The sequence below is a fragment of the Amblyraja radiata genome, chromosome 15 (genome assembly GCF_010909765.2).
Source record: "Amblyraja radiata isolate CabotCenter1 chromosome 15, sAmbRad1.1.pri, whole genome shotgun sequence".
In the NCBI taxonomy this organism is placed as follows: domain Eukaryota; kingdom Metazoa; phylum Chordata; class Chondrichthyes; order Rajiformes; family Rajidae; genus Amblyraja; species Amblyraja radiata.
In genome coordinates, this window is record NC_045970.1 from 36,397,707 (window position 1) to 36,420,144 (window position 22,438).

At 43.5% G+C, this 22,438-nt stretch overlaps 2 protein-coding genes across 6 annotated transcripts in view; one reads left to right on the plus strand and one right to left on the minus strand.

Annotated features, from left to right (window-relative positions):
* arl3 (ADP ribosylation factor like GTPase 3) overlaps positions 1-17,777 on the minus strand; it is a 28,471-nt gene extending 10,694 nt beyond the window's left edge. Inside the window, exons 1-3 of one of the 2 annotated variants that reach the window (XM_033034042.1) lie at positions 17,715-17,777; positions 10,622-10,765; positions 440-556 (exon numbers count right to left, since the gene is read on the minus strand). In XM_033034042.1, the coding sequence (XP_032889933.1) occupies positions 440-556; positions 10,622-10,765; positions 17,715-17,753 (300 nt within the window). In that variant the 5' untranslated portion in view covers positions 17,754-17,777. Of the gene's footprint in view, positions 1-439; positions 557-10,621; positions 10,766-17,404; positions 17,503-17,714 lie in introns of those variants that run through there. The other variant, XM_033034043.1, reaches the window with a different exon arrangement.
* Positions 17,742-22,438, plus strand: part of sfxn2 (sideroflexin 2) — a 56,085-nt gene continuing 51,388 nt past the window's right edge. Inside the window, exons 1-2 of one of the 4 annotated variants that reach the window (XM_033034039.1) lie at positions 17,742-17,985; positions 18,572-18,643. The gene's annotated coding sequence lies outside the window, so the exon portion shown is untranslated. The remainder of the gene's footprint in view (positions 17,986-18,571; positions 18,644-22,438) is intronic. The other 3 variants (XM_033034040.1, XM_033034041.1, XM_033034038.1) reach the window with 3 other exon arrangements.

Here is a 22,438-nt window from a genome sequence, read left to right on the forward strand (position 1 = left end):
CGATCGACCAGCGATCAGCAGTCGATGAACGTGAGGGGGGAGGGGAAGACAATGTGGAGCCGGCGTGGGGTGACCGCCATTAAGAACAATGAAGAACCCTTCAGCCCACGGTGAAGAACAATGGAGGACCTGGCGTGGGGGGACCGCCGTGTGGGATGGTGGGAGAACAAAGAGGGCACTCTAGATTTAGAATCCTCTGCCCAGGGGATCAGCCTGCGTTTGTTTGTTTGTTCATTCGTTCCGGTTAAGGCGCGGTGCACATGGCCGCCAGCCCACAGTTGCTTTTGTTTTTCTTTCTTTTTTTCCTCACTTTTAATTTAATTTTAATTTCAAGTTTTTGTGTACCTTGTGTGTTGTGACTGTTGGCAGACCAATTTCCCACCGGGGATGAATAAAGTTCTATCGTATCGTATAGTATCAGTAAATAAGTAATACTCACCAGAACATCAGTATTTTCAAAGTAGTTCCTCCAATACGGTCTAATTTTTCGCTGTCCTCCAATATCCCACACGTTCAATTTGAAACCTTGAGACTGCACACTTTTGATATTAAACCCCTGAGAAAGAAATAATGTATTTTTGTTCTGAAGTCTGCAGGTTTAAAGTACATAATATAGATATCATAAGAAAAATGCATACAGGGCTTTTAAACAGTGGAAAATCCAAATGCTTCTCTGACATACAAGGTATAAATTGATGCCGAGTCAAAAGGGATATTAGAAAACATTAGCTAAAACTTTGTCAAAATAATGCAGTTTAACAAGGTGTTTAACGCAGGATAGAAAGACGAACAGGTAAATGGTACTCAGTGGAATTATTCCAGAATTTCTGTGACTTTGCTATATGAAAGCTAGGCACAAAGTGCTGGACGAACTCAGCGGGTCAGGCAGCATCTGCAGTGGAATTGGACATATGAAACTTGTGCCTTTGCTATATGAAAGCAAAGGCACCTACAAAAAGGGTAAAGGGGAGAGCAGATGCAGTGGAAGGAGAGGCATAAGCAACAGGAGGTAATGGAATGGAAGAATTGGAAGGTGAATAAAATTAAAGATCATACAGAGCAACCTTCATCTGCAAGTCCAAATGAAAATAAAAATATAAATTTGAAGAGTTGGGTGCTGGTGGCAACAATGACATCAACGCGAATAGGGAAAATAAATGAACAGGACACAATGTAGGTAGGCATTCAAGCATTTGTGTTTGGGGTTCGCTATAATTAATACAAGGTACTGACAATTGGACTGCAGGTGCTGATGCATGTGCTGATAGTTTGAGCAATCACTGGACTAAGATAGAAACTCAGGATAGCAGCTTGATAAAGAATGATAATAGTCTTTACAATCAACAATGATTTTCAAAATATCTATTTTGACAGGAATTATTCAGTATCTATAATATACTTGTATTAAAAGATGGAATCATGTCAAATCTTAATAAAACATTTCAGTCTTTCATTTTAATACATCTCAATCTTGTAACAAGGCAACTTAACATTTAACATAGAATAAAACGGCACAGGAACAATCCCTTCAGCCCACAATGTCCATGTGGAACATGATGCCAAGTTAACTTCTACCTCAAAGAAGTACAATGACTAACCTGTAATGTCTCCAGAATCTGTGAAGCACGATAACATTTGCAACCACATCAAATAATCTTAAAATCTTAATAATGAGGAGAAGCTACATTGCATTTCAAAACCCAAGTTATCTAAACAGCTTACTTATAAAATATTATTTACAGTGTGCAGTTCTTAATTTATCTGTACATTATGTGGGACAAAACTGTGAATCGCTCAAGTCCGCTGCTTTTCCGGAACATTTAAGGCAACAACATATGGTATTATCTTGAGACGCATTCTGTACGATTTCTCTACATGGAAGGGAATCATAAATGGTGCACGTTTCATCTGAGGCTGTGGGTTAATCGGTTTTGGAGTGAAAAGCTTCTGCTTTTTGATAGGGTGATTATCCGCTTAGAATGGTAGCTGACAGAAGGTTATGTAATAGATTCTTCCCAGCTGAGTTGCAAACTTGTTTTCCCTACACCAGAAAACCTCAGCATAGAACATTCTTTCTGATTTGAAACATTTAAGAATTAGTTGAATTGTCATGCAATTTAAACATGGCAATTTAGTCCTTCACACTACAGTTCCAAGAAAATGCTATTATTAGTACTGATTTTAATCGATGGAATGTTTTTAAACAAACATTTAACATAAACAAAAAGATTCCAAGCTGATGAAAGAATGCAGCTCCAACTGTTTACAGCTGCATAACCAACCGATCAAGACTATGACTGCTACACATGGTCATTTAGCCCATGTATGCTCACAATCTGGCCCAAACAGATGGATGGCAACACGTGTAAGAAGGAACTGCAGATGCTAGTTTACACCGAAGATAGACACAAAATGCTGCCATTTCGAGTCTGAAGAAGTGTTGACCCAAAACATCACCTATTCCTTTTCTCCAGAGATGCTGCCTGACTCGCTGAGTTACTCCAGCATTTGTGTCTACCTTGGATGGCAGCACTGTGTATCTTCCTTTTTCAGCTCTCAGTACAAATCCATATAACATTGTTGTTTCTGCATCAAATACTGCTTGCTGTATGTCAGATGTAAGAACTCTAGCACTGAAACAGTTGTAGCAGGTACAGTAGTAGGGAGCAGTAGCAGTGCAGAGAGAGAAAGAAGTATCACCAAGATAAGAGCTTGTTAGTATGTGATTTGTAACATTAAGGAACAGCTATAGGATAAAGAGAGGGGAAAGACCCATTTACAAGACACAAGATACATTTATTTGTCACATGTATCAATTGGTACAGTGAAATGTGTGGTCGCCATACAGCCATACGAATAATAAAGAGCACAAAACACGATAGTTTTTAACACAGACATCCCCATACAGTGGGATCAAAGTTTCCCACTGTGAGGGAAGGCTCCAAAATTCAGTTATCCTCCTTTGTTGTCCTCCCGTGGTCCGGGGGCTCCCGAACCCCCCGCTGTCGCTGCTACGGGCGGCCCGATGTTCAGGCCCGCTCGCCGGGGTGATGGAAGTCTGACATTGGGACTGGAGGACATCCTCAGTGGCTTGGGCATCCGAATTGGCTACCTCCTACCGGAGTCCATGGCTCCCGAAGTCCACAGGCCTCGCTGGGCGGAGATTCAACACTGACGGCCCTCGGCAAAGGGCCCCAGGACTCCGCGATGTTGAAGTCAGCGCCACCCGCGCTGGAAGCTCTACAAGCCACAGCTCCGATGTTGAAGCAGCAGGCCCAACACTCCGGAGCTTCAACAGCGATCCAGGTAAGCAATTGCCCGCTCCGGGATGTATCCAGTGCTGCGTCGCTGCTGCTGAAGCTCTGGTCTGGGACCCCGGCAGGAAAGGCCACTCCAATCCAGGTGGTAGGCCGCAAGGAGGGGGGGCGAGGGCGCGACTCAGAAAATAGTCGCGTCCTTGCCAGGAAGTGACTGGGTAACGGTTTTCCCCTTACCCTACCCCCCTCCCCCAAGTAGAAAAGCTAAAGAAATCTCCAAAACAAACTTTTTAAACTGACTAAAAAAAAAAAAGACTGAAAAACAGACACTCTAGGCAGAGGCTGCCATCAATGCGGCACCCCTAGTGGCCTTTGGGTCAGTGGGTGGGTAGAGATAGCAGAAAGATGGTGAGCATGGGTAATGGAGGGGAAAAATAAGGCACAAGAGTAAAAGGGATTTTAAAAGAGATACAGCATTGAAATGGGCCTTTCAGCCCACCAAATCCATGCTAACCATTGATCAGCCTTTCACGCTAATTCTATGTTATCCCACTTTCACATCTACTCCCTACACACTATGGTCAATTTACCTACAAACCCACTCGTCTTTCGGGTGTGGGAGGAAACCTGAGCACTCTGATGAAGTCCATGTGGGCAAGATAGCACCTCAACCAGGTGCACCACTGTGCCACCCTAATAAAAATAATAAAAGTTTGGACCATCGTTAAAGGTGATATAATAATAATAATAATAAATTTTATATTTAATGGGCGCCTTTCATACAAAATCTCAAGGACACCTTACATAGTAATCGGAATAAAAACATATAATCGGAGTAAAACAAGTAATTAAAGACATCACAATGACACAAATTAAAAACAGAATTCAATCCAAAAACAGAAAATCAAAAACACAGTGTGAAGAGAGAGCAGCGGCAACCAATTCGTGCCAGCGTCCACTCTCCCTTCACGGCAGCCATCTTGGACACAGACCTACAAGACTACAGTTAGACAAAAAAAATCATCCCCCCACAGTGGATAGCACTGTGGAGGAAGGCACAATGTCCAGTCCCCACCCCATGTTCACCCCAAAGTCAGGCCTATTGAGGCCACCGCAGTTGCCTCTACGGAGGCCCGATGTCCCTGGCCGTTCTCACCGGGTGGTCTTGCCCCGGCGTCGGGAGAGTCCTTTCGGCGGCTGGGCCACTTGGAACGGCCGCTTCTTGGTTGGAGCCCGCGGCTGCCGAAGCCGACAAGGCCGCGCCGGTTTGGCGCTCCTAGGCTCCAGATGAAAAAGTCGGCGACCGCTCTCCTCACTGCCGCCTTGCCGCCTCTACGCAAGCCGCCTCTCCGCTCCGCAAACCCGCAGCCCGGAGATGTTGCTCACGGCGGTCCAGCTCGCCAGAGCTCCAGCGCGGCGACCCAGGCAAGGCATCGCCCGCTCCGCTCCGCTCCGCTCCAGCGCTTCAGCGCTCCAATGCAGTGCCGCCACGCAGGCCGAGGTGCTGGGTGGTTCCCGCCAAGAAACGGCGCTCCAAGCCCGCTGGTAGGCCACGACGACGGGTCGACGGGCAGCCCGGAAAAAAGGCTGCCACACCGACCAGGTAGGGACCTATAAATAAAGTAACACCTACCCCCCCACATTAAAAGACCATATCCCCTACAAACAAAAAAACAGGACTCACTAAAAACTAAAAAAAAAACGAATTTAAGACGGACGGCTGCTGCTAGCAGCCGTTCACCAAGATGGCTCCTCCTACTGTTGATATCATTACCAATGTGGGGTCCAAGGACAAGTTAAGTCACGTCAAGTTCATTGTCATATGCACCAAGTATAGTAAGGTATAGGTACAATAAAAATATTGCTTGCAGCAGCTAAGACACAGAATCTGACAATACAGAAAAAAAAATCATATATAAATTACTCAAATCCTGCAAGACAGTTAAAAAAAGGACTGCAGAAATAATGCATTAGTCCACGAAACACAGTTAGAAAAAAAAACAAGCCCATGGTGTGTAAGAAGTGGTCCTAATAATAGTCAAAGTTATACAGCAGAGAAATAGACATAATGTGTAGGAAAGAACTGCAGATGCTGGTTTAAATCAAAGGTAGACACAAAATGCTGGAGTAACTCAGCATCTTTCGAGAAAAGGAATGGGTGACGTTTCGGGTCGAGACCCTTACTCAGACTGATGTCAGGGGAGTGGGCGGACCAGAGATAATATGTAGTCGAGACAGTTAGACTGATAGGAGAAGAGATGCTGCCTGTCCTGCTGAGTGACTGCAGCATTTTGTGTCTACCCCGGAGAAATAGACACTCTGGCTCATGTCTATATCTATATCAAGTGGCTTTCTATAATAATCCCATTTATCAGCACTTGGTTTATAACTGTGACCACAATAAAGGGTTTTGATGCCCCTAATGTAAAGAAAACATTATTTGTTCCTACTCTTCTATGTACCAAAACGTAACTTGACTCTTTCTGGACCTCTGCTGGGGGAAAAAACACATCCATGTGTCTTGTTATTCTGAAATGGAGATGAAGACCCATCAAATCATGTCTCACTCCTAATCATTCACGGGATTCATCCCACACTACAAAAATAACTTGTAAATGTGGCTTACATTTGAGTTGTCATGTAAAGCTAACATTATTCCCTGTTTTGTTTAGTTATCCAATAGGATTTGTTTGGTTCTTCGAGCATTTGATAAATAATGAACTTTAAAAGAAAGATGGAGAAAAAACGAAGATAAAAATCGTAAGCTTCTCAAATAACGAGGACGAATGATCAAATCTGAGTAACTCACAGAAGTTCTGAAATACTGCATTAAATTGCTGGTTACAGATTTTAAATAATCATGAGGTGGTTAGCAAATAACAGCTTTCCAAAAGAGCAGCATAGTTACTCAGGCTTGCCGGTTGAACTCAAGAATGGTAAACACCACAGATGACCTTCAGAGTATAAAAATCGATTGGACACATGCAGTAAATCACAGTGGCAGAGAGCCAGTTGTCTGTTAGTGGAGATCCAGTTAATTTGCTTTTCACAATGTCTAATTGAAAGTGCAAAGTTGCAGCATCATACAGCGATATCTCAGAATGTTCAAAAGAATCCCAGTATAGTGCGTGTGAGTTGGTTATGGAAGAGGCGCAGGGATAAGGGAAAAGTAAATATATATATTTTTTGTCTCCTAGTGGGAGGGTAAATTAAGCAGGCCAAGGCACACAATTTAACCTCTTGAAATTGGTATCCATGCAGTAAACAGCAACCAGTTTAAGATGGAGTCACCACACTCATTAATGCCTTGATCAAATATTTTAAAATATTTTCTGTGTTAACATCCACAGCAGACATCGGGAGCACACATGGAAGCAATGCTCGGAACAAATTTCTTCCAAAACAATGCACATAAATATTTTCTGCTCCCTTTTGACTCACAGTATGCAGATAATTTATGTATCAAACAGCAAAAGTATGGATGCCTGTGACAATTAAAATGGTACAGGTAGTTCCATAACACAAATTGGATATAGCACGCCTGACAAACAGAGGAATGTTATTTGTATTATGCTGGCCGGAGTGGTTGCAATGCGAGTTTGATAAAGAACTGATTTTGGAAATTAACAAGTAGAGAGAAAGCTGTCTTGGGTTTAAATAGTATATGGGGGAAAATGCTGTTCCCACGTAACCTTCCGGCAGTAATCAGACACCATTGTCTTTTAAGAACATAGCTGCTACTGTAACCATGGATGGCCATTAAAATTGACAAGTTATCATTTCTTTAGATGCTATTAAATAATGAACATATAGCCTTTAGTATTTTTAGCTTGCAGTAACAAAAATAAACTTATTGCCATTGAAAAGATCTTTATTTCTGCAAATCCTGCAAGAAAAATTAACTTTGTTATTGCGAATCTGAAACTCTCCAGCCCCTAGCTCCCTTCTCCCCATTGACACAATTGCCTTTATAACGAGATTTCCAAATACACAAAGCATCTTAGGAATGCAATTATTATGTTATAACAGAACTACCTGCACTTGCAAAAACTATCATCATATTGTATATTTTAACAAATGTTTAAAAATATTTGACCTCAAGTGAAGCTCCAAATATTTTGCTTAATAACATCCAAACATTTGCAGATTCATTTTTCAGATTTCCCAACTTATTATTCAGTGGCCTCTCTGATGAAATAGCCAATCTACTACAGGTCTACCACCGATTTCCTGGCAACTGGTACCTCCTTTAATCACGCACTTGAAATTTCCCTCCCCCCTTGAATATATGGCACCTAGGCCGGGTAAGGCAGCTGATCACATTCTCACTGGGACATCCATGCTGGTCGGCGGGTCGAATTTGCACTCTGGGGCCGAGGCATGAGAACTCCGGCCTGGCCAGAGCTGGCAGGTTCATTCCTACAGCCGACTTCTAAGGCCAATATATCAGCTCCATGGCCGCCTGAGTTGCCCGTTCTGGCAGGGGCGGAAATCCCGGGAGGGCCAGGGGGGACACGTCCCCCCCCCACCCACCCCCGTTTTGAGAGGTGGGGAACAATCCCCGTTTTTTGTAATCCGGATTTTAAAACCCGGTGAAATCTCCGCTTTCCGCGAGACAGTGAAGGTGGGACTAATGATCGAGGGAGCCGATTGGACGGGGGAGACGTCGGTCAGTCGGCAATGGGGGCGGGACATGATGATTCAGCGCGATGATTGGAGGAGGGAGGTGTCGATCAGAGGCGGAAGTAGGGGGGTGGGACTGAGGATAGAGCGCGGTGATTGGAGGAGGGAGACGTCTGTGGAGCAAAGATCATAGAGCGGGGCTTAAATTGCATGCCCAGGTCATAGGGACACAAGAGAAACACATTCCCTGGACACAGGCCTGCGCCTTATCCGCAGCCAGGATCGATCCCGGCTCTCCGGCGCTGCAATCGCTGCCGAACCGCCAGTGGACCATCCCTGTCCCACCCGAGTGCCCCCCCCCCCACGCCTGGGGGTGGCCGGAGACGTCGGAAGTCAGACGGGAGCGGTGCCCCCAGCCAGCGCAGAGAAGCAGCGCTAAACCCAGCTCAACTCTGCCTGTTTAAGAAGGAACTGCAGATGCGGGAAAAATTGAAGGTAGACAAAAATGCTGGAGAAACTCAGCGGGTAGGGCAGCACCTATGGAGCGAAGGAAATAGGCAACGTTTCGAGTCGAGATCCTTCTTTAGACCGATGAGGGGTTTCGACCCGAAACATTGCCTATTTCCTTCGCTCCATAGATGCTGCCTCACCCGCTGAGTTCCTCCAGCATTTTTGTCTACATTCAACTCTGTCTGTCCCGCCAGGTTAACCTACAGCCCTGCCTGGACTGACGGGAACGACTGCCTGTCTCGCCGGGTTAACCTACAGCTAGGCACGTGCCTTGAGTAATTACTCAAGGTAGGCAGTCAGTCGGCTTTAAAAAAATCTGAAACCGCGCATGCGCAGATTGTTCTCTCTGTAAAAAATAAAAATAAGTAACAATTCAATTTTCCCAATGCTTCTAAATCTCCTTCATTTTTAAATTACTGAATGGGTGGGGGATGGAGGATGAAGGCAGGTGGAGAGATGGCGGGAAAAATGGGAGCACACCGGGGCGTTGAATCAGTTGTCATCTAATTGAATGACAATACTAATGCAAGGGACAAATTGGAGGGAGAGTTCCTTTCGCAGCGTGTGGAGTGTCTGTGCCAGGGGTTAAAGATGCGGGGAAGGCAGGAGTGTTGAGAAGGAGGGGTTTGGAGATCATGTCAGACTCACTCACCGCTGCCGCAGCGCTCCGGGCATGGACAGCAGAACTGACCGCCACTTCCGGGGAGGGAAGCAGCTTGGGTGACTACAAGCGGCCGCCGGGACCCGACAGCAGAATCAGCTGCCACTTCAGCGCCTTCTGCCGGCCCGCTCACCTCTCTCCGTCTGAACACCTCTCACCGGCCGTTCGCTGGCTTCGCTCATGTCAGCCGCTTCCCGCAAATCCTTAAATTCCGACAGCCGAGTAATCTCAGTTGGTCCTTTGAGCGCGCTGTCGGAATTTAAGGATTTGCGGGAAGCGGCTTACACGAGTGAGGCTGGCGAGCGGCAGGAGAGAGATTTTCAGACGGAGAGCACTGCCAGATGTGTGCGGGGACCGGCAGAAGGGGCTGTCCGGTCCCGGCGGCCAATCGCAGCCACCCAAGCTACTTCACTCTACGGCCACAATGCGGTGGCTCCGTGCCCGGAGCTTCGCAAGTGGTTTACTGGCCCCGATCCCCTCTTTCACAACGCTCCTGCCCTCCCCGCAACTTTACCCCGGGCCAGACTCCCCAAACACTGTGAAAGGAGCTCCCCCCACCCTGGGAAATACGGTATTTAAAAACATATAGCACCAAGAAATGTACATACCACGTTATTGGCACATGAACTCCATTCTTCACTCTTTGTTTCCTAAGATACTCTTAAAATAATGACAATCCATATTTGAAAAACCCGCCAAGAAACTCGCGCTACACATGCGCAGTAAGCTGCTGCGCATGCACAGTACTGCAAAGGCAGAATTTCAGCTGCCTTCAGCCCCGCTTGTCATTGTCGGCTTGAAGCAGCATCAACGGCACGTGGACTGCACAGACCTTGCGTGTTGCAAGTGCTACGGTTGAAAGGCACGGAGAGTTATGCCTAACTAAGAGATTGATCTCTTAGATAGACATAATTCTCCCATGCCTTTACTATTTATATTTATTAATTGCCATTTCATAATTTTAGTCAGGGTAGGCAGTGCCTACCTTGCCTACCCTAACGGCACGTGACTGCCTACAGCCCTGCCTGGACTGACGGGATACCTGTCCGGAGCCGTGGAGCTAGAGCTGCTTCTCCACGCTGGCCGTAAGCCTGGGCCATCGTACCCGTAATTATCGTCCACAGGGCCCACGACTGAAGCCTCCGAAGCCTCGCGCATGTGTGGGAGTGTGCGCAAGAAATTGTGTCACCACGGTCCCCTCCCATGTTTTGATAGCGATTTCCGTGCCTGCATTCCAGTACCTTTGAACTCCTCTCAGAGGCAGTGAGCTCTCTTGGTCCAGTAAAGCAGATAACCCAGAAAGATTCTGGAACCAATGATGCCGGAAAACATGTGGGTCACCTGTGCTGCAATGAGATAATTTTCAGCTTCAGGCCTCATCCCTGAAAAGCTTGACCAAGGACCCAGCAGACAGAAATAAATTTCTATTCATCAGTCTGTACTGAATTTTAACCGGGATCCCAGGTGAAATATCAGTGTCCAACCATTTACAACAGTTAATTTGCTCTATTTAAAAATAAATAAAACTAAAGCTATGAAATTTGTAGCTGTGCCTCGATGAAAACATTACCTGTGTAGGTGTGATGTGACTAATGTCTTCTGAAGCCAACTGTTTGAGTAATGTTGTTTTCCCTGCATTGTCCAAACCTAGAAGGAGAATTCTAACCTCCTGATCAGGAGCACTCTTCAATTTGCGCAGTATGGACAGCAAACCCTAAAAGAGGAAAAAGAATGCTCACTTTTAGCTATAGATTTCCACCACACTTTGTCTACCAGCCCATAGTTTTTCACTCCTCTAATGAGGTTCATAACTACATATTACTGAGTAAATGGCGAACAAAAAAACACGTAGTTTCCGCAGTCACACATTTATCAATAAATAGTAATAGTCGTCGCAATAAAGGTGTAGACTACTTTCTAAATGGGGAGAGAATCGAGAAATCGGAATCGAGCACGCAACAAAAAAGCTTTTCACTGTACCTCCTCGGTACACATGTCAATAATAAACTAAACTAAAATAAATCTAGGAAGGAGATGAGGAATTTCTTCAGCCAGAGGGTGGTGAATCTGTGGGATTCATTGCCACAGACGGCGGTGGAGGCTGAGTCAGTGGATGTATTTAAGGCAGAGATGGATAGATCACTTGAGTGGTACGGGTCAGCGGTTATGGCGCGAAGGCAGGTGAATGGGATTAGGAGGGAGAGAGATCAGCCATGATTTAATGGCGGAGTAGACTCGATGGGCCAAATGGCATAATTCTGCTCCTAGAACCTGTGAACTGTGAATAAAGCAAAAAATAACTACAGATGTGGAAATCTGAACTAAACAAAGTACTGGAAATACTCAGCAGATCAGGCAGTGCCAGTGGAGGGAGAATTGCTTGCGGTCAATGATCTTTAATCAGAAAAAGTAATTTTACTACCGATAGACACAAAGTGCTATCTTTGGTATGAATCAGCATCTGCAGTTCTTTGTTTCTACATAAGGTAATTTTACTACCTTTGGAAAGCAACATATCATTCAGCATTTAAAACTTCCACAATATCAATACAAATGCCAAGGTGCATATGTTGCTCACTTGCTCTTCCTTAAAAGTTAATGTGCTAATACTCACTCACTGCTGCAGTCTCCCATGAATTCATTCACAAAAATCAAGCAACTATTATCCATCCCTAGTACTTTCTGGTAACTAAAAGCTACCATCTTTTAAGGCCAGGTTTCAGATTTGTTTTTTTATTATTTATGAACAGCATCATCTTTTATTTCACGTTCATATTCATAGAATATACTTGCCTTCTCAATTTTAAAAGTGACATATTTAATGACATTTATATAGAATTTCTTTAGCAAAGAGCATTACACTATTAAAGTATCGGTAGAAGGATTAGGACAGGTTTGAGGATAACCTTTAACAGTCACAGGTTGTTAGGGACTGTTTTCAGAGTGGAATATCGCAGAGGTATAAATCCCTAGTCACATTTTAAAATAACTTGAATGAGCACAAATTGTAATTTACAAAGCAATGAATCAAAACTGTACAGGAGGATAAAGTTGAAAGTTTTCTTATGGCCAGCATGGCTACAATAGAATAAGACATTTCCCATGTTTTATCCAAAAGAATTGTGGCCCGTTTAATTTCCTCCATCTTATCTCTACGGTTACAAAATCCCATATACAACACAATAAAATAGCTTTTCTAGCAAAATATTGTATCCTATCAAAATCTTAAATATCTAGCAAATTTTCTGTCATCTCAGGACAGAAGGTTCAAAACACACAATCTTACTGCATCCTATTAATTATGAGATATATTATAGCCTTTTGAAAAGGTATCCAATTGTATTATTTTTGATAGAGGACAAACCACATCTAGACAATACTCTAAGCTAGACAAAAATGCTGGAGAAACTCAGCGGGTGAGGCAGCATCTATGGAGCGAAGGAAATAGGCAACGTTTTGGGCCGAAACCCTTCTTCAGACTTCAATACTCTAGATGTGATCATACCACAGCACCATGCAGTTTTAAAGTTATTTAAAGTATTAATGTTGCAGTCTTTGTATTCCATACTAATAATTTCATTGGTTAAATGGTTACAAGTGTATCTTTTTAATACCACCTGAAGCCTTGAACTAATAAAATCAATGATCTGTACACCAATATCCTAAATGATCTCACCTACTTGGATACTTCCAGACTATATTCCCATCAAAGACAGACATCTTCCATGTCTCATTTCAAGCCAGTGGATCACAAAGTTCTACAATCATCCAAAATTTAGCTGAGTTAGACAACACAGAGGATAAGACTCCTAAACATTTCAGTTTATAACTATGGTAGATTGCAACAAGTGCATGAGCGAAGACTTACTATCTCTTCTTATTACTTTCTCCTCATATTTTATATATGTTTTGCTGGCAATCTTCCTCTGCCACCACTCTGAGTTTTATAAAGAAACTATTAACTATTTTATTAACTATTTAAGACAGAAACAAAACTCTAAGCCCAAAAACCATCCAAGCTAAATTTCATTGCATCAAAGCATTGAGCTATGCAGCACAAAAACAGGGCCCTCAGCCTAACTAGTCCATGCTGACCAAGTTACCCAACCGAGCTAGTCTCTTGCCTGCACCTGACCAATGTTCCCTCCAAACCTTTCCTATCCACGTACCTGTTCAATTGTCCTTTAAATGTTGTAATTGTGCTTGTTGCTACCACTTCTTTTAGCAATTCATCACCCTCCGTGTGAAAAAATTGCCCCTCACGTCTCTTTTAAACCATTCCCCTCTCATCTTAAACTTATGTGCTCTAGATATAGATTCCCCAACTAAAAGTCTGATCTTGACCACTTCCTGTTGTTCTGTATATTGATATTAGAAAAAGTGCTGCCACTTACGGCTGTGATTTTGAGCCATCTTACTCAGAGTCCCCCTCCGCTGCGCAGGACAAGAGGATTTTTCCCATAGATGAAAAATAAAAGAGTTATTAGTGTTTAAAAAATGTTGAGATTCTCTCTCCTGAAGGCCACGCCCCTGCCGGCAGGACTATAAAACCAGGAAGTGTTGAGTGCCTCAGTCAGTCTCTGCAAGATGGGGGAAGCGAGAGGGTCAATTCCCTCAGTCTGAGCTGTGAATAACACTGAACACATGTCTACTAAACTGTGAGTGGTTTTACTGACCTGTCAGTGCCCTTAATGTGGTTTGAAAATGTAGTTTGGAAATGCTAAAGCTGTGTTGCCTTTGGTTTGGAAATGCTAAAGCTGTGTTGCCTAATTAAAGTTGCCTTGCCTAATTAAAGTTGCCTTGCCTTCTATATAATCAAAAGTCTAATCTTGACCACTTCCTGTTTACGCTTTATATTGATTTTAGAAAGAACGCTACCACGTATGGCTGTGATTTTTGGCCATCTTACTCAGAGTCCCCCTCCGCTTATCAGGTGCCGAGGATTTTTCCCATCGATGAAAAATAAATGTTATTAGTGTTCTCTCTCCTGTCAATCAAGCCATGAAGGGCACGCCCCTTCTGGTGGGAGGGGGAGGGACCAGCCCTCCCATGTGATGCTGGGACCCAATGGGTCACACTTAGTCTAGTGATTTTATATAGCTTTACTGTGGGAGGAAGGGGTGTGTTATTTTAATGCACTCATTTGGTGCATTACACCATCAGAAGGACCATCAAATTGAATCTGCTTGTCCAAAGAACAATTGAACTTTGTAGGCTTGGTGCTTTTCATAGTGAAAAGAGTTTCATTTCTTTCCACTATGGTATTTACTTGCTGCAGATCCACAGTAAATTTAAGAATCACCATTGAAAGAAATAGACCCTTAACTTTAACTTAATAAGAAAATAGTTAACGGCTGCACTGTGTATTTGTCACGATACAATAGAACTTTATTTATCCCAGGAGGGAAATTAATCTGCCAACAGTCATAAAAACACAAAATATATGAAACATGAAATTAAAGTGACGAATAGAAGGGCTTGGGGATGTGCAAAGATTAGGAAGGGGAGTCAGTCGCAGTCTACCCCAGGACAGAAGGGGCAGTTGTAAAGTTTGATAGCCACGGGGGAGAAGGATCTCCTGTGGCGTTCTGTCTTGCATCTTGGTGGAACCAGTCTGTTGCTGAAGGTACTCCTCAGGTCGACCAGTGTGTCATCATGGAGGGGGAGAGCTGTATTTTACTCCAGTACAATCCTTTTTACCAGACTATACATTAATCTAACTCATTCTTCCAGCACAGATTGAAATCTGTACTGCTGCTCTTTTCCCACTGCTACCATCGGGCCAGAGACAGAGGCCTGAAATCCCACATCATGAGGTTCAGGAACAGCTACATTACTACAATAGGTTCTTGAACTGATCTGGACAACTCTAATCCAACCCTAACAACAGAACACTGCGGACAACCTCTTGAACTCCTGTGGACTTGTTTTCTAATTGTGTATTTTTGCACTAACGTCATTTTCCAGTCTTTTGCTTTCCCTATCTGCCCCAAAACATTGTCTGTCCTTTCCCTCCACAGATGTTGCCTGACCCCCTGAGTTTCTCCAGCACTTGCTGCTTTGCTCATGATTCCAGCATCTGCAGTTTCTTGTGAGTCCTATGTAAACTAATGTTTTGTGTGCTGTGACTCTAATTGCCTGTGATGCTGCTACAAACAAGATTTTATTGCACCTGTACCTCACTGTAATTATACACATGACAATGAACTCACCGTGACATCTAATTAATAAAAATTCCAGCAATACGGAGCAGCAACAATAATTAGCAAAAGAAAATAAACATTTTCCAGTAAGGTCAGGACAATAAACTGCACAAATCGAGAGAAGCTTGATGTCTAGAACTAGAAAAGAGTGAGGACAGAGGCACACACCTGTAAATGCTGCAATTCAACAATAATACGTTTACAAAAGTATATGTGAAGACTAATCTCAAGTGGCAGCTGCAAGAAAATGCTCCAACCAATTAAGCTTACCTGGACAAGATGTAACAGATAATTTCCACACACCCGTCTTGCTGCCAAACCTCTATCCTTTGCTGAATCGTGTACCATTTACTTCAAAGTTTTTAAAATTGTACTATGTTCCATGCTTGTTTATTACTCACACACACACACACACACACTTACACATGGAAAAAAAGGAAAACTGCAGAGGCTGGAAATCTAAAATAAGAACAGAAATGCTAAAAAAACCTGAGCAGGCCACATCTTCACACAGATGTAGCCAGATCTGTTTAACATTTTGGATATTTTCTATTTTTAATGTGCAAATGATTGTTTCATTTAAACTAGCATTCGTTGATGCCTCACTTTAAAAAGGTTCTCATTTCAATCTATTACATTTACTTTCAAAGGGTTATCTAGGCTAAGAAACAAACTGCAATGGTTAAAACAGATTAATCGATTCATGTTACTATTCAAAGGACAAAGAACTTATTCCAGTACACTGACTAATATTCCCTTTACCGCAAACCATTTAGGAATAAAAATCACTAGGTTGCATTTGTGGGCATCCTCCAGACACTGTGGCAAGGGTGACTAACTAAACAAGTTAGTTAACTTAAAAATACGTATTTACAATGCATATTAAGATGCTGAACGATAGGCTTTCTAAAATTTACTGTACTGTGATCAGCCTAAGCTAAATGAAATCAAAGTTCTGTTCAAACTACACTATCATAAGCTTCAATTTAACTCTAATCATAAGTCCAACCCATTGAGTTACTCCACCACCTGTGTTTTTTTTGTGTATAAAAACATCTGCAGATCCTTGAGTCTGAGGTTTAGGTGAATTATTACTGAAATGTGTACCAAGGTGCAGTGAAAAGCTGTTTCGCATGCCACCCAATCAAATCAGATAATACTATACATAAATACAATTAAGCCAAGTTCAAGTACAATATGTAGAGTGAAGGGAAAGACAGAGTGCAGAATAGAGTTAGAATCCAGTCAACACAACGAAGTGCAGATGCTGGTTTGCAAAATAAATGCTGGTGTAAATCAGCATGTCAGGCAGCATCTCCAGAGCAAATGGATAGGTGACGTTTCAGGTCAGGATCCTTCTTCAGAATGACTGTATGAGGTGGGGGAAATGAGGGAGAAAGTTGTAAAAGAGGTGCAGGTGGCATAAAGCCTGGTGACAGATAGATACAGGTGAGGGGGATTTTGATTGACAAATTGGTGTACAAAGGCCAGGGATGAAAAGAAGACAAACAGCTGTGAGATACGGACAGAAAAAGAGTGAAATGCGTAGATGAAGGGTATTGCTGCAAGTGAATGAGGGAGGATAGTGGGAGAAATGGGTGCGCATCCATGTGTGGCACATGGAAGAGGGGGATTGTTTTATTATAATGGGTAATATTATTACAACAAGGAATGTTGATAGAGTTACAAATGGAAAAGATATTTTAAAGAGTAGAGCGATTGTAGCGGATGATAGGGCAGAACACAAAGTGCTGGAGTAACTCAGCATCTCTGGAGAACGTGGACAGATGACATTTCAAGTGGGGACCAGTCTGAAGAACCGAAATGTCGCCTTTTCATCAGGGACCAGCACGCAAAGAGTCCCCGCGCTCCCAGTGTCATGAAACAGGGGATTAGGCCTCAATTCCCCGGGGTGTAAATCGGCGGCTAATCCCCTGCCGGCCTCTCTCCACACGCTGCAGCCTGATCGTCCGCAGCCATGGCGTCGCAGCAACCGCTCGCCTCACAACACGGAGCGGCATTCCCGGCAGCAGTGGAGCGGAGATCAACACCGCGCTCTGCCCCGGGCCTAGCCGCCGGCCCCATCCCCCTGCTCGGCGGCGACGGCCTGGCCTGGTCTCTCTCTCCGCTCCCCTCACTCATTCACTCACCATCTTCCCCTCACGGCGCCGGGTAACTATGGGCGGCGGCGTCACCTCGCAACCTGCGTAAGGCAGACACGTGACCCCCACCCAGGGCGGCGTGGACACGTGACCCCCCCCAGTGGACACGTGACCCCCGGCCGCGCTCGCCCCTTCTCTTCCCCTCCCCTCTCCCCGCCCCTCCCCCTCCTTTCCCTTTCTCCTCTCCCCCTCCTCCTTTCCCCCCCGCCTCCTCCCTCCTCCTCCTCCCACCCCTCCTCATCCCCTTTTCCTCCCCCTCCCACCCAAAGATCATCCCACCTCTCCTCCCCCTTCCCACCTCCGCTCTCCTCCCCTTCCCCCCTCCTCCCTTCTCCATGACGGCGGCGCGTCGAGCGATGACAAACCTGCGCATGCGTGAACCCCCAGCTGGGCGATCGTTCCGCCAGCGCAAACTGCGCATGCGTGAAGTTCAGGCTTGGGCGCTCGTTCCGCCAGCGCAAACTGCGCACGCGTGGACATTCGGTCCGGCCGTTCCCCAGAGGGAAAAGCAGCCAAGTTGATGCTTTATTTTACCGCCCAACTTGCGCTTGTAAGAAATAAATGCTCAGGTATGTTGGTAACCATGTTGCAATATCCCTGCTATTTTAATAGTCTTGGACCTGAGCTGCTCCTTATCCCGTATCACGCAGTGATTGTTCCCCACATGCTGCCAGCCCCTGGGGCAGCTGTCACTCTCGCCTCAGCAATTCTGCACTCGTGTCAAAGCTCATTTTACCCATTTACTAATTTCAACTTTGATTTTTTACCTTAAAAAAACTGTTTAGCAATCACAATTGCAGAATTTACATTCTGTTCCAGGGGTCCCTGCAGCGTTGTGACTTGCATGATAATTATTTGCCCCCTTCTCAATTGTACGTTACTTTCGTGTCGGAGCACCTTTGACCATACTGTATACTGCTTTTAATTTGTCTTTAAATCTTTTTTAAACTGCTTAGCAATCCCGCTTGCAGAACTTGCATTCTGTTCTAGGGGTTTCTGCAAATCTATGACTTGCATGATAATTATTTGCACGTTTAAGTTGTTCGTTAACTTGTATTGGAAGGAAGGTATAAAAAGGTTGCACTTTTGCACTTTTTGTTTCTTTCTGGTCTCTTCCTGGTGTGTTTCGTATTATTCGGTGACTGCTAAATCCAGCAACGTCCAAGGTGTCCAGATAATTGTGATTGCCAATGTGGACAATCGTTCAACATTGCCTCCAAGTTTGTGATACGTTTTGTTCCAAAAAGAATATAAGAAGTTTTGAAGAGGAATATTGCATTGCCTTTATTTTAACATAAGGCAAATATATTTAATTGAGGTAGGCCAAGGAAGTAATATTTTGCTGTTTTGAGTTAGCTCGGGTACCCTTTGAATGCATTCAAGTTCAAGTGAGTTTATTGTCATGTGTCCCTGTATAGGACAATGAAATTCTTGCTTTGCTTAAGCACACAGAAAATAGTAGGCATTTACTACAAAACAGATAAATGTGTCCATATACCATGATATAAATATATACACACATGAATAAATAAACTGGTAAAGTGCAAATAACAGAAAGTGGTTATTAATAATTAGAGTTTTGTCCGAGCCAGGTTTAATAGCCTGATGGCTGTGGGGAAGTAGCTATTCACTTTGCAAGGTTAGTTATGCATCAATTTATAGAATCATTGGGTAATATAATACAGAAGGAAACATAGAAAATAGGTGCAGGAGGAGGCTATTCGGCCCTTCGAGCCAGCACCGCCATTCATTGTGATCATGGCAGTTCGTCCCCTATCAATAACCCGTGCCTGCCTTCTCCCCATATCCCTTGATTCCACTAGCTCCTAGAGCTCTATCTAACGCTCTTAAATCCATCCAGTGATTTGGCCTCCACTGTCCTCTGTGGCAGGGAATTCCATAAATTAGATTAGGAAGCAATTAGATTCCTCCAACCAGTTGTTTCAACCCAGTTACACCCACATCCTTGCTTTTCCCACAAATCCCAGCAATTTCTTTCCACCCTTGAATATGCAGTTCCTTCTAGAAGGCTACCAGTGGATGTTTTCTGGCAAAGGATTCCAAACGCTAGCCACCTGTTGGGAACAGCTCCACCCTAGACCACAAGAAAGTGCAGAGAATTGTGGACGCAGTCTAGACCATCGTATGAATCTTCCATTGACTTCATCTACACTTCACGCTGCGTTGACAAGGCCACCAGCATAATCAAGGACAAGTCTCACCCTGGACATTCCCACTTCTCTCCTCTCCCATCAGGCAAAGGTACAAAAGAGTGAAAGGGCATATCATCAGATTCAAGCATAGTTTCTTCAGATAACTGACCATCCTATCCCCAACTAAAAAGCAATCCTGAGCTACTATCTACCTCATTGGAAACCCTCCGACTCTCTTTAATCGGACTTTACCTTGCACTAAAGGTTATTCCCTTTATCCTGTATCTGTATACTGCGGACGGTTTGATTGTAATCATATATAGTCTTTCCACTGACTGGATAACATGCAACAAAAATAAGATTTTCTCTGTACCTTCTTGCACATGACAATAAATTAAACTAAAATAATAAATTTTTTCTTCACGTTGCTGCTGATTCATTGTGCATTCTGTCTAGCACTAATAACAATGTGAAGAAGAATTTGGTTAACCAACAGGTGGTTAGTATTGGAATTAATTGCTGGAGCCTTCAAGAAGAAGGTGAATATTTGAGGTAGAAACAAATTTACAGAGGCCAATGGGAAAAGTGATGAAATGGGACGTGACCGGATTGAAATTGCTGGCGTAAATTTGAGAATTTAACAAGCTCCTGTACTAAATTACCCTATGATCCTATAAACTGTTTCATAATCATTAATCTTGCAGAGTGAATATGCTCAAAAGATTTCCAAAATATATTGATCTCGGCCTGCATTACCATGAAAGACTCAGCCCTTTTGTGTAGAGACTTGCGAGTGTTCACAAGCCTCCAGATAACTAATTTCCCTCTAACTATTTTGATACTATGTATCTCACCATCTGCAATATCAATCATTCCGGGTATCTTGCATGTTCCAATGCAATCTTGTCTAATTTAAGTAAACTCGCAAATATTTATGAAACTCTGCCATTACCACAGACTTGTTTTTTATTCCAATTGTGGTTGTCCACCACCCTGGTCACACTCTCATTTCACTGCTGCCATCCGGAGGAAGATATAAAAGCATGAAAAATTAACGTCCAGGTTCAGGAACAGCTTCCCTGCAACCAATCAGGCTATTAAGCTCCAAACTACATGGATTTGGGGGCATTATTTTATTTCTTTGCACTATTATTGTTTGTTTATGTGTTTTTTTAATATGCACGTAGACTATAACTTTTTTAGTTTATTATGGGTTTTATAGAGTACTATGTTTACATATCTGTTGTGCTGCTGTAAGTAATAATTGCATTGCTCAATTTTGGGACATATGACCATAGAATACTCTTGACTAGAATGCTAGTGGTTGGCCATTGTGTGGTTTTCAGAGATACTTAGGAGCTATTAAAACAATTAATTAACAAGACGTTATTCTTTAATGTTCAATTATTTGTAGCTAAAGATGCTGTTTAAGAGAATTAAAGTAAACCAACGTTTTTGCCTTCTCCTTTGTACTCTAATCCATTTCTGTAGAATCCACATTGAAATCAATGAGCTTCCATATTCTGCATCATGACTGACGGGATGTGTAGGAAAGAACTGCAGATGCTGGTTCAAATCGAAGATAGACACAGGGAGCTGGAGTAACTCAGCGGGCAGACAGCATACAGTATCTGGAGAAAAGGAATAGATGACGTTTTGGGTCGAGACCCTTCTTCAGACTGACCTAATGTTGGAGTAAAGGGTGGTGGGTGTATGGAATAAACTGCCAGAGGAGGTAGTTGAGGCAAGTACTATAATAACATTTAAAAGACACTTGGACAGGTACATGGGTAGGAAAGGTTTAAAGGGACATTGGCCACACACATGCAAATGGGACTCGTGTAGATGGGGCATCTTGGTCAGCATGGATGAGTTGGGCTGAAGTGCCTATTTCCATGATTCTTGTATGATTCTTGGATCCGAGAGGTGGTTATTTCTCTCCTTTTGCTAAATAACCCTCTTTTGACCCGATGGGCATTTGTCCTTGGCCATTCAGATAAATTAACCACTTTCCTTTAGCTCATGTTTATGTGCTCCTAAAGAAGTGAAACAGATAGATGTTTTACCATGAATCAAATCGCATACTGCATTTTCATGAATGGAGCAGTTAAGTTGATCTTTAATTTAATGTTCAAGACATTACCTTCAGGTGCATGTTTGGTGTATTAGCCATGCAGTTTGATTGTGGTTTGCTTATTCAGTACATCTTTTTACTGGTCCTCTCTCGGGAGGAGCAGTATGTTTGTGTTCATCATATGTAGGCATCAGTGACCTTCGAATCCTTTATGTCAGCAGATGTCTTGCCTGTCAGACTCGTGATCGTAATGAGGTGTGAGCCCTGAGTATATGCATGCACATCTAGAATGGGAAGAGATACTGCATGGAAACAGGCTCTTCAGCCCATTCCCACTCGTTCTATGCTATCCCACTTGCTCATCAACTCCCCACAAACTCGGGGTGATTTTTACAGCAGCCAATTAACCTACAAACCCGCATGTCTCTTTGACTTTCAAATGTAGACATACAGCATGGAAACAGGTCCTTCTGCCCGCCAAATCTGCAACGACCAGCGATCACCCTGTACACTAGCACTATCTTACACACTTATAATTTACTGAAGTCAATTAACATTCAAACCTGTATGTCTTTAGAATGTGAGAGGAAACCGAAGCACCCGGAGACAACCAACGTGGTCACAGGGAGAACGTACAAACTTCGTACAGACAGCACCCGTAGTCAGGCTTGAACACGGCTCGCTGGCACTATGAGGCAGCAGCTCTACCAGCTGCGGCACTGTGCCGAATTGAATCCATAAACTACATCAGAAAACCAAATGAACTTATCTGTGTTTCAATAGCAGGCACATACA